At 37.4% G+C, this 11,418-nt stretch overlaps 3 protein-coding genes across 3 annotated transcripts; 2 read left to right on the plus strand and 1 right to left on the minus strand.

The window, feature by feature from the left end:
* Window positions 1-210: 210 nt before the first annotated feature.
* On the plus strand, window positions 211-1,202 carry LOC106085367 (uncharacterized). Its single transcript, XM_013249587.2, has 3 exons — window positions 211-530; window positions 593-771; window positions 822-1,202. Exons 1-3 carry the CDS (start codon window positions 324-326, stop codon window positions 1,159-1,161), a joined length of 726 nt encoding a protein of 241 aa, XP_013105041.1. The 5' UTR covers window positions 211-323; the 3' UTR covers window positions 1,162-1,202.
* Window positions 1,203-3,242: 2,040 nt separating this feature from the next.
* On the plus strand, window positions 3,243-6,902 carry LOC106085366 (DNA polymerase subunit gamma-1, mitochondrial). Its single transcript, XM_013249586.2, has 2 exons — window positions 3,243-6,152; window positions 6,235-6,902. The coding sequence occupies exons 1-2, from the start codon at window positions 3,325-3,327 to the stop codon at window positions 6,881-6,883; spliced, it is 3,477 nt and encodes a 1,158-aa protein (XP_013105040.2). The 5' UTR covers window positions 3,243-3,324; the 3' UTR covers window positions 6,884-6,902.
* Window positions 6,903-7,345: 443 nt separating this feature from the next.
* Window positions 7,346-7,968, minus strand: LOC106085368 (aprataxin and PNK-like factor). Its single transcript, XM_013249588.2, has 3 exons — window positions 7,846-7,968; window positions 7,623-7,789; window positions 7,346-7,566 (listed from the first exon to the last, which is right to left on the minus strand). The coding sequence occupies exons 1-3, from the start codon at window positions 7,920-7,922 to the stop codon at window positions 7,442-7,444; spliced, it is 369 nt and encodes a 122-aa protein (XP_013105042.2). The 5' UTR covers window positions 7,923-7,968; the 3' UTR covers window positions 7,346-7,441.
* Window positions 7,969-11,418: the final 3,450 nt, after the last annotated feature.

Consider the following 11,418-nt stretch of genomic DNA (forward strand, 5'->3'; position numbering starts at 1 on the left):
TCTCTCACGCTCTTTTCTGTTGTCAAATATAGTACGCGAACGTCTTCCAGTAAAAAAAGAACGAATTTTCGGGTACACGAAAAAAATTAATGTGTAAAAGGAACAAAATATGAAAAAATTTATATTCAATAAATCATTTGACGTTCTTGTGAGATTTGGATACAACTCAAAAATTGTAAAATTCTATCAGCTGGGTAAGTGACTTTACCTTCTTAATTCAATCATGCACTAATTGCAATAAGGAAATAAACAAATTTGAAGAATCGAATCCCAAGCCATTTTTTTTATAAAATTACAAGGAGTATCAGCTAAAAATTATCAAAATGTTAGATGGATGGTACTGCCGGACATTGGCCAACGAAGAGGCGGCACAAACAGAGAATAACGAACAAATCGTCGATGTCAATGACGAAACCGATTCTTCGGATAGTCAGGAGAATGATGAAAGTCGCCAGCCACAAAAAAATAATAGCGTTGACTATAAAACCCAGTATCGATATTTGAAAAAGAAGTTGAAATTTTTAATTTATGTATGTATAATAATGAAAATTTTGTTGTTTGTGTTAAAGGGTCAATATTTATTTACTTTCAGGAGAATGAATTCTTCCAAGATGCTCTGAGATCCAACCAACGAAGGTTGTTGAAAGTATCCCGTGATAGATCCTTTCTTTTGGATCGGCTGCTGCAATATGAGAAGCCAAAAAATACTTCATCAGAAAGCGAAGAGACTGAGGAGTCGTCTGAGGATGAGGCTACCAAGGAGATAAAAAAGTAAATATTACACATTCTACTAGATACAATGGTAACAATCTTTTTTGTAGACGTAAATTAGAGCAAGTTGCTATTACATCGGCTACTGGAGCCACTAGAGGCAGGAAAAAGAAAGCGACAACTACAGCACAGGATATAGCTGATCCTAAAACAAGTTTTCCTTCCAACTTAGCGGTAGATGAACATCAACAAATCCATGTAGGCGTTGAAAGGCCAGCTTCAAAGCAATCGACAATGGATCTTTTGCCAGAACGCACCAATTCAGTTCCCCAAGAAATGTTTAGTAATGAACCATCTTTAGATAGTGAGCCCACAGATCATTTGGTGGAATGTTCATCTCCTACTCACGTAGCGGCTGAGGAATGCGTTCCAATGGAATATAGCAACTGAAAAAAAATATTTTATTTTAGCATTTTAAAAACTTTATGAAATGTGTTTTTCATTTTTGCTAACTCTGACGGGATATACTTGCCTTCGTATCTATATTTTATTTATATTCCAAAATGACAACATGTAGTTCTTTAGAATTATTGATGTAAATGAATAGAATTCAAAAAAAATAAATATCAGCAAAAGCTACTATATAAGTATGGCTCTCTACGACGCTTATGCCTGGGTGCCCTGCCGAGAATATCAGCAAAAATATTCAGCTTTGGTTATACCCTCAGTAATGCTGATAGTATTTGTTGTTGATATTTATTTATTTGGTATTCATTTACAACAAGATAACAAAGATCTTATAATTAAATTATGCGAAATATTAAATCAATATTTATGTTACAAGTTTATGTATTTAACATTAAAAGAATTGATTGCGGAAAAAATATATTGTGTTAGTGTGATGGGAGCAGCTCATACCATCGCGGTATAATCGAGGCGACGATAGGAAACCTGGAAGGAAGGAAAGAGATTACCGATCGGATACCTGAGATGAACCTTGAAGTCGAGTGCGAGGCACTGCTGCCATCGGCACAGTCATGGATTGACAGAGCCCTAGTATTGCCATCTGGAAAATCATGTTACACGGATGGATCAAAGCTAGAGGACAGAGTGGGCCTGGGGGTCTACATTGAGAACCCAGGGACTTTAGACTGCCCGACCATAATACGGTCGTACACGCGGAGATTCGGCCGAATACGGAATGCGTGAGGTGGAGTGGTACTAACGCGAAGACGTCGAGTGTGAATATCTTTATGTACGGTAAAATTGCCATAAGGGCAATAACAACCAGGACGGTAAGGTCACGAACAGTTATTCAGAGTAAGAAGGATGGCAAAATCCGCATCGTTTGGGTCCGGGCCATAACGGATTAAGGGGAAATGAAAGGGCAGACGATTTGGCGGTAAAGGCCAGAGGACTGCCCTCAATAAAGTTGGTTAACCCGAAGCCTTTCGCGTCGACGCAGTCCGAGTTAAGGGAGTGGGCGACGAATGCGCATGCAACATTGTGGAAAGCGAAACGGTCGGTAGGTCGGCGAAAATCCTATGGGGGGATCCAGATCGTGAGAAGACGAGGCTATTACAGAAAGGAAGCAAGGAGGTCGGTATAGCTATTGGTATCATAACGGGACACATAGGACTACGAGCTCACTTATGTAAAATTGGTGCGGCAAGTGATAGCATGTGTAGGGCATGCGGGGATGATGATGAGACATTGGAGCATTTCCTTTCACCACTTAGGTGGGGACACAATACCAGACATGAACCAACTTAGGGAAGTGGTATTGAAAACAATTAAGGATTTTGTAAGTAGCACGAAATTCCTAACGTAAAATTTTCTTTTCATAGGTTACTTTATAGTTTAACGAGCGCACAACAAGCCAATTACTGGCTTAGGTGTATGTCCATAATGGCATGGGACGGATTAATATCTGCACCCTCTTTTCAACCTAACCTAACCTAGTGTGACAAATCGTTTAAAGGAAAGGATAGTTTTCGGGGCAAATATTGGGTTCCCCAAAAATTAATTGTCGTCAATATATTGGGTTGCCCAAAACGTAATTGCGGATTTTTTAAAAGAAAGTGAATGCATTTTTAATAAAACTTAGAATGAACTTTAATCAAATATATAATTGCCCTTTTGTTCGATAACCTTTTGCCATCTTCCTGGCAAATTTAGTATTCCACGCTCATAGATCTTCTGGCCTTCAATCCGCTACGTACAACCGGCTACCATGGAATTTGTTTCAGCCTTGTTTAATAATCCTTGGTCAGGAATGACACTGGATAAGAAAACCCTACGACAGTGGTGGTTGAAATGTTGAGTCATCTAAAACATCTCTGCGAAAGGAGGCATTTGTTGAGCTAAAACTTATTTCAAAGCGAATTTTAGATAACCTACACCGCAGATCATGCTATTACAAAGTGTTATACTAACCAATATACGTGAAAACACGTAAAAATCTGATTCATCTTGTCCCCTTTGAGCTATAATAAACAAATGCTCTATACTTGTAATAAACGAACAGATACCACAAGTAGTGGTGTTGTGTATATAAATAAACAAAGCAGCTGATGTTTTGTTTTGGAAAAGATTTGTTTAGTTTGGAAAAATATGAGTGCTTTTCGGTTTTATTCTAAGGTGGCCGCCAATGATATTTATCCACATACAACGTTAAAGATATTCCGAAATAATAAACCATCGTTAAAGTCACAACAAAATGTTGGAAAGAAGATTACTAAACAAAACGAAGTACAAAACACCGAACCCGCTACTGTTCCTCATGATGTCGATTTAAAGAGAAATCACCAAATAAAGAATGGTGCATGCGGTGAATATTACGAAAATGTGGTCAAAATTCAAATGCTTTCCAAAAATTTGCACGCACAGTTGTTTCCTAATTGCCGCCGTGATGATGAAAATGTGGAAGATAGATCTGTACAAATGAAACAAGATCTGAAGAACCATGGCATCGATATAGAAAGTACCGAAATGTTGGATGATGTTACGCTAAAACTGCCACCATTGAAAGGTAAAAATCTAGAGGAACATTTCATGTTAATTGGACAGCAACAAATAAGGCCTTACAGGGATCTTCTCGGCCCTTTATTGGAAAATAAGTCTTTGCCCCAAAAACCCGAGAAATGGTCTTTGCAGGAAGGATGGACCATATATGACCCGGGAACTGGAAAACCATGTCCGATAGAATATCCACTTGAACATGGTTTAGTTTTGGACATAGAGGTATGTCTTGCAGAAGGACCCACGCCGATTCTTGCCACAGCTGTGGGCAGCAAACATTGGTATTCTTGGGTAAGTCGCCGTTTAGCATCGGAGCAACCGGAAATGAGAGTAACACAAAAGATACCTCATCATAGTACAGAAGAATTTATACCTCTCGGTAACAAAGGTCCAAAAATTGTAATTGGTCATAATGTTTCGTATGACCGCGCTCGTTTAAAGGAACAATATCTGATAGAAGATACAAAAATTCGTTTCTTGGATACTATGTCACTTCATGTATGCGTAAGTGGCGTGACAAGTTATCAAAGGGCACTAATGAAATCGAAAAAAGAACCCGCTCCGGAGGATATGGACTGGTTAAGCCAGAGTTCTCTTAATAGTCTTGCCGAAGTACACCGTTTGTACTGTGGTGGCCCAATGCTAAGCAAGGAGGAACGGAATGTTTTTCTGGAGGGAAATTTACAGGACGTACGCAGAGATTTTCAATCACTTATGACGTACTGTTCCAATGATGTGGGTGCCACCCATCAAGTATTTCGAGTACTGTTTCCGCTATTTGAAGAAAGGTTTCCACATCCAGTGACATTGGCTGGTATGTTGGAAATGGGTTCAGCATATTTACCCGTAAATAAAAACTGGTCTCGTTACATAAACGAATCGGACCTTGTCTATGAGGATCTAAGCATCGAAGCCAAATATCATTTGGTAAGGAGGGCTGATGAAGCCTGCAGTTTGATGAAAGATGAAAAGTTTAAAAACAACTTGTGGTTATGGGACGAGGATTGGTCGACACAAGACCTCAAAATTAAAAAACAAACTATTAAAAAGAAGAGTTCAAACTTTATACCGAAAAAAAGTGCTCCGATTGATGAGCCAAAATTATCTAAAGAAGAAATGCGTCTACACTCTAAGTTTGAGTATTTGTACGATTTAAAGTCGCAATTACCAGCTCGTCGCCCTTTATTACCTGGATATCCATCATGGTATCGCAAATTATGCCTAAAGCCACCCAAGGATTTATTATCGGATACTGAGTGGAGCTCAGGTCCTTCAGAAATCAGTACTGGTATGCAAATTGCTCCAAAACTTCTTTCATTGTGCTGGGAAGGGTTTCCTTTGCATTATACCAGAGAATATGGATGGGGGTTTTTGGTGCCATTTTCTTCCAAACATTCAGATGCACAGGACGGAGTATCTGCAAGAATTCCAATTGAGGAATTATCTAAGCAATGCCCCATTCCAGAATTCGCAAGATCCTACGCATCAGAACAAGAAAGTGAATACGCATTTGTTAATCTTAACAAAGAATTGGACTCTAAATTGGGAAAACGGGAATTTTACAGCAAAGCTTCAAAAAAAGATCGAACTAAAGGCCTTTATAATGGATCTGGTGTATGGTGTAATCACATTCTGGATAACTGTTGTTTCTTTATTAAATTGCCCCACAAAAATGGCAAAACACTAAGGGTTGGCAATCCACTATCCAGGGACTTCCTCAATAAATTTTCAGAAAACGTTTTAAGCAGTGCAGAGAGTGGTAGCAACATAGCAGGACGTATTATAAAAATCGCCCGTATGATGTCCTATTGGCGCAATAATCGAGACCGCATTATTGGCCAGCTGGTTGTATGGTTAATGCCTGAAGAAATGCCTCATATTTTGAAGAACCAATCCTATGAATATGGAGCCATATGTCCTCAAGTGGTGACATGTGGCACCCTGACGCGCCGTGCCATGGAACCGACATGGATGACAGCATCAAATTCGCAAAAGGAGCGCATTGGTTCAGAGCTACGAGCTATGGTTCAAGCTCCACCACATTATAAAATTGTTGGTGCCGATGTAGACTCTCAAGAGCTGTGGATAGCCTCAGTTTTGGGTGATGCATACGCTTATGGTACTCATGGTGCTACGCCGCTGGGATGGATGACTTTGAGCGGTACCAAAGCGAATGGTACCGATATGCATTCCATAACAGCGAAGGCTGTTGGTATTTCTAGAGATCACGCCAAAGTTATTAATTATGCTCGTATCTACGGAGCTGGGCAGAATTTTGCCGAAGGTTTGCTCAAACAGTTTAACCCAACATTTTCGGCTACGGAAGCCCGATCTAAAGCATCAAAAATGTTTGCAATTACCAAGGGAAAAAAGAGTTATCGATTGAAAGCAGAATTTCTAGATAACCACCAAAATCGTAGGTAGGTATAAAGTTTTCTTTTACCAAATAGTAAATGCTTGTGTATATTAACTCACAACTAAATTTGGTCTTTGTGCTTACAGCTATACTGGATATGAAGCCTTAAAACTAGCTTCTTCTAATAACAGAGGTGTTGATGAAATGTTTGAAAAACCTTGCTGGGAAGGCGGCACAGAGAGTGCCATGTTCAATAGGCTGGAAGAGATAGCCAGCAGAGAAGAGCCAGTAACCCCGTTTTTGAGCTGTCGTTTGAGCCGAGCCTTAGAGACCCACAACACTTCAGACGAAAACCGTTTTCTTCCCACGCGTGTCAATTGGGTTGTCCAAAGTGGCGCAGTGGATTTCCTACATATCATGTTGGTTTCCATGCGATGGCTTTTGGGTGACAAAGCTAGATTTTGCCTAAGTTTTCATGACGAATGTAGATATCTAGTTGAAGAGAAATATGCCTATCAGGCAGCCTTAGCTATGCACATCACAAATTTGCTTACCCGTTCATTTTGTTCATCGCGTCTGGGCTTGAACGATCTACCAATGTCAGTAGCATTTTTCTCTTCAGTCGAAGTGGACACTGTTTTGCGCAAGGAATGCAACATGGACTGTGTTACACCATCAAATCCGCATGGTCTACAAATCGGCTATGGAATAAAACCAGGCGAAAGTCTTAGTATTCAAGAAGCTATAAAGAGAGCGGAATGCAATGACTTAAACCAATGGGACTGGATAAAATAAATATTTCTATACAAACAAATACTATAATTTTTTGGAATCATAAATCATAGAAAATATTGTTTAGAAATTGCAAACATAGGATTATTCTCTATTTTTTTATTTAAAAATGACAACAAGCTACCGAATTTTTAATAACGTGCGTAATCATTTTTTCCAGCACACAATATGTTTTGTGTATTTGAGTTGTTACTCTCCCCAATACAACACAAAAAGGTTTGTCTAAGACCTTTTAAGGTAAATATTTTCTGCTTAGTACACCATTTTAAGTTGATCTAGATATGTCCTTCTATCTCTCATCAAAAAGCTAACACTCAAACAGCTAGCCGCGAAATACTTCTTATAGATGTGTGTTAGTTGGAATACATTACATGTGTTGATATAAATGAAATAAATCCCATCGTTTTATGTTTGGATGTAGCTCCCATATTAACCGACCCCAGGATCGAATAGTAATTTTCCGGCTTTTCTTTTTGTATACCTATCGTTTGTAATTAAGTAACAATGGAAAAACTGCATCTTATATTTACTTTTCAACAAACAAAATTTAATTGACCAAGGTTACTCGTCTTCATCACTTGGCAAGTAATCAGATCCACTTGATTCAGCAAAAGGGTCCTCCTCCTCTTCGCTATCAGTTTCGTCGAAAGAATCAATTCCCGTGGGGTTATTGGTTATGGTGTAAGCTGCATATACATATACCCATAAATATAAACACATATTTAAATGTAAAATGACTAACCATTTCTACGAGGATGTCGAAAATTCCGAAAATGATCATAGTTTGTTCTATAACATTGCCGCCAATACCTACATTTAGGGGCACCAGCTACCGGTGATGGCATTCGTGTAGCTGTATAGTCTTCATCACCAGGATGAGCAACCTCTGAGCGATGGGAAGGATTAGCTCTAAACGAGTTTATGATTTACAGTAGTTTCGGGATGTAATAATTCAATTTCTTTACCTATAGCAGTCATCACCATACGGACAGGAAAGCCTCGCCTGGGCTATATTTTCGCTACTTGTGTTGTTTTCATTCATTTCAGTTTTTGGAGCCGACTATTTCACTAAATTGTGAAGACTATCACACCCTATAATTTATATATTGAACGATTTGTTCGTTGACGATATTGTGAAATATATGTGACCAGCGTTGCCACACACCGAACGGAAAAACCAGTAAACCTTATACACATGTTAGTCAAAATTTTAAAATTAAATTGGTATTGATAGATGTTACAATATGTTGGTTAACCGATCCTTGTCAGCGGACCGAACACCGCTGGAACATGATTGCCATTGATTATTTAAAGGTGCCAATAACACGTCTTTTCATATCAAGCATCATAGGCACTCAGTATAGAAGAAAGAGCAGGTGCCGCCTGGTATCTCGCTGGGACTCTCCACTCAATGCCGCTGATTATCCACGATGCATTTATTAGCATTTCACTATCCGCAACCTGTGGACGCGACCGTTGGCTCTCAGCTGAGCTTCTCATTATAACGTGGTAGGTCTCAGCTCAAAGTTCCATCCTGTATGGTTCTAGTAGAAATCCGTGCCAGAACCTCGTTTGGTAGTGGTTCCGAGACTTTTTTCTTATCTTTACTCAAGTCGGATTTAAAAAGGTGGTCTCACGCGAACAGCTGTTTACAGCGGGCCGGTATCAAGATGTCAGATTTTTGTTTCTCGCATATTCTCTGCTCGTGTACGCATGCGTATACACACACGCACACAAATTTCTTTGTGTATGTTGGCAAAACGTCGATCAATTTGATGGCAAAATGACGGATTGCACCATATGATTTGTGGTTGTTGTACAAATTAGACACTTTTAATTGTTTGGCAGTGATCTTTACTATAGAAAGCATATCAGCAAATGTCATATTAATGTCTTATCAATTATGCACACATGCCATTGAACGTGCAGAGAACGATACCGGTTTGTAGCAAAGGCCTCCACAAGACCATTAATTTGTGCTTTCAAGAGATACTTCACGCTCTAACCGAAAACATAACATGTGCCACTTTGAAAAGTGATTTTCATATGTTAGTTTCGTTTGTACCACACGATATGTACAACTCAACATGTGCTAAATTTGAAATGTCATAAGACAACTACATGCCGCGTAATAGAGCCTTTTCTGTAGCGGCGATGAATTTGAGAAAAAAATACTACCAAGCACTGAATGGGTTTTTTCAAAATTATCTACTTAACAGTGAAATTATCTACTTACTCTATCTTCAGTGTATCGCTCTCAAGTGACTTGGAATACATCCAGTAAAAGCATGCACAATGGATTGCATTTGTCAAGATTTTTGCTCGGGGGCCTGATAAATTTATACAGATGGTATTAAATATAATAGGCCTTTTACATGTACTCATCGTACGTACGTGTTTATTATAGCTTTTGCCAAAATCATTTATCGATGTGACACACTTAGCACATGATTTGATGATGCATTTTGCCCATCTAACGCAATACCGTTGTATTTTAACTATTCATAAAATTATTTATCCTGTGTACCAAAATACCTGCATGATAGGCTGAATTTCTCAAGATCTTCAAGATTAAACTGCATTATACCAATAAGATATTGATACCTAATCTCTGAAAGACCTTCATTAACACTGTGCTTCTTTGGATTAGTCTTCCGTTAAGATTAAGATCTTTCTTCAGTTACAGTATATTTAAAAGTAACCTTCTCAGGCACTTTTCTTCCGCATAATGATTGTTGCCGCCGAATTACGTTATTATTATCCATTTTACGACACGATTTCCGATGCCTGATGTTACCTATAATCTTTATTTTAATTTACTCCTAATTTATATCATTTGTTTTCGCCTGAACCATAGCACATTTTCTGATACATATTTCCTTATTCTTAATTACTGTAAAATTCTAACTACTTTCCTCCTTTTAACAGATATACACATATATTTTTGTATCACAAACCTGTTTAAAGGCATAGTACTAGTTATAAGTTTAAACTTTTTGTACTATCATGCAATATACATAATAATGAATAAAAATAATACATTTTGATTTTTCAGCCATGACTTATGGTTATGTGACGCATACAATATTTAAGTAGAATACATTTTATTTTAGTTATTAATAGGCAATATTTTATTCATTCGTGCAACAGGAAATAATTTTTGAGAAAAAACTCAAAAAGTTACCACCCTAATTTGCAACCTGTCATATACAAGACTCTCAAAATGTTTTTTGCTCTCACGCTCCCTCTTGAAGAAAAATTTACGATTTTCATCAAAAATTTTTGCAAATCTTATTGCTGATTGCTACATTATATTGTCATATCTTCTAAATTGCTCGCTTTTTGCTGCCCCTCTTTTTCAAGTATTTCAATTGCGCTTTTTGGATGCCAGATGTCGTTAGTAAATATAGGACCCATCTTTCAGTTATATTTTAGTTACAAGTAGTGGTCAACAGGTGTCGCTGGTCTAAATAAACAATGTTTTTTTTAGCGATTATTCTAAAATTGGATATTTAAACTATTGGGTTGCACAAAAAGTAATTGCGGATTTTTTAAAAGAGAGTAAATGCATTTTTAATAAAACTTAGAATGAACTTTAATTTTTTTTTTTTTGGACTTTAATTGAAATGGCAGAGTACGACTCTATATGCCAGGTTGTACTTCCGAAGTTGGTGTCCCCACCAACTGTATATAAAAACACGTGTAATAAAATTACAGAATTAAAAACAATGTACAGTTATAACTGTACTGAGTATAACGATGACTATGCACCGAATCCCGAAGCGTCCACTTCAGACGAATTCTAAATGCAAAGTGAACTTTAATCAAATATACTTTTTTTACACTTTTTTTCTAAAGCAAGCTAAAAGTAACAGCTGATAACTGACAGAAGAAAGAATGCAATTACATAGTCACAAGCTGTGAAAAAATTTGTCAACGCCGACTATATATAAAATCCGCAATTACTTTTTGGGCAACCCAATATAATTTTGCATCAGTGAGCCCTTACATAAATATATTTATGGATTAGATTAATTCGCACATTCACTGGACCAGTATATATGTACTTTTTATAGGATATGTGATAGTGATTACAATGTCATCTATGCGTACAAATTATACCTAATCAACTTTTTTAAATGCTGTATATGGTAGGCTTTTGCCTTATAAGTGTACGAGAAAAACAAATTTGTTAAAAGGAGGTTTATGCCCTCGATAAATTAATGTACCGGTTAGTTATCACGAACCATATTTTTTTAGGATCTGGATTTACTCCAAAACTGCACCAAATGTTATGATTTCAAATCGATTTACAACATATGATTTTAAAAAGATCTTGGAAACTAAATAGTATGAACAACGCAACGTTAAGTCGGCATAGAAAAAATTACCATAGAAACTAAAACAAAAGTTAATCTAAAACCTTTTATGACCACAGTCAAAGGCCAGTTACTGGGCCCAGCATTAAAAAAAATTAATGTAAATTTTTCCATTTTACAGTTGCACAAAGATTTTGAGAATGTTTCGATTTGGAAAAA

This window comes from Stomoxys calcitrans, chromosome 3 (assembly GCF_963082655.1).
Source record: "Stomoxys calcitrans chromosome 3, idStoCalc2.1, whole genome shotgun sequence".
NCBI lineage: Eukaryota > Metazoa > Arthropoda > Insecta > Diptera > Muscidae > Stomoxys > Stomoxys calcitrans.

Coding starts and splice junctions, on each gene's coding strand:
- LOC106085367 (XM_013249587.2), top strand. CDS start 324: ATGTTAGATGGATGGTACTGCCGGACATTGGCCAACGAAGAGGCGGCA. Junction 531..592: donor AGTTGAAATTTTTAATTTAT/GTATGTATAATA, acceptor ATTTACTTTCAG/GAGAATGAATTCTTCCAAGA. Junction 772..821: donor GCTACCAAGGAGATAAAAAA/GTAAATATTACA, acceptor TCTTTTTTGTAG/ACGTAAATTAGAGCAAGTTG.
- LOC106085368 (XM_013249588.2), bottom strand. CDS start 7,922: ATGAATGAAAACAACACAAGTAGCGAAAATATAGCCCAGGCGAGGCTT. Junction 7,790..7,845: donor TATGGTGATGACTGCTATAG/GTAAAGAAATTG, acceptor AAACTCGTTTAG/AGCTAATCCTTCCCATCGCT. Junction 7,567..7,622: donor TCGACATCCTCGTAGAAATG/GTTAGTCATTTT, acceptor ATGTATATGCAG/CTTACACCATAACCAATAAC.
- LOC106085366 (XM_013249586.2), top strand. CDS start 3,325: ATGAGTGCTTTTCGGTTTTATTCTAAGGTGGCCGCCAATGATATTTAT. Junction 6,153..6,234: donor GATAACCACCAAAATCGTAG/GTAGGTATAAAG, acceptor TTGTGCTTACAG/CTATACTGGATATGAAGCCT.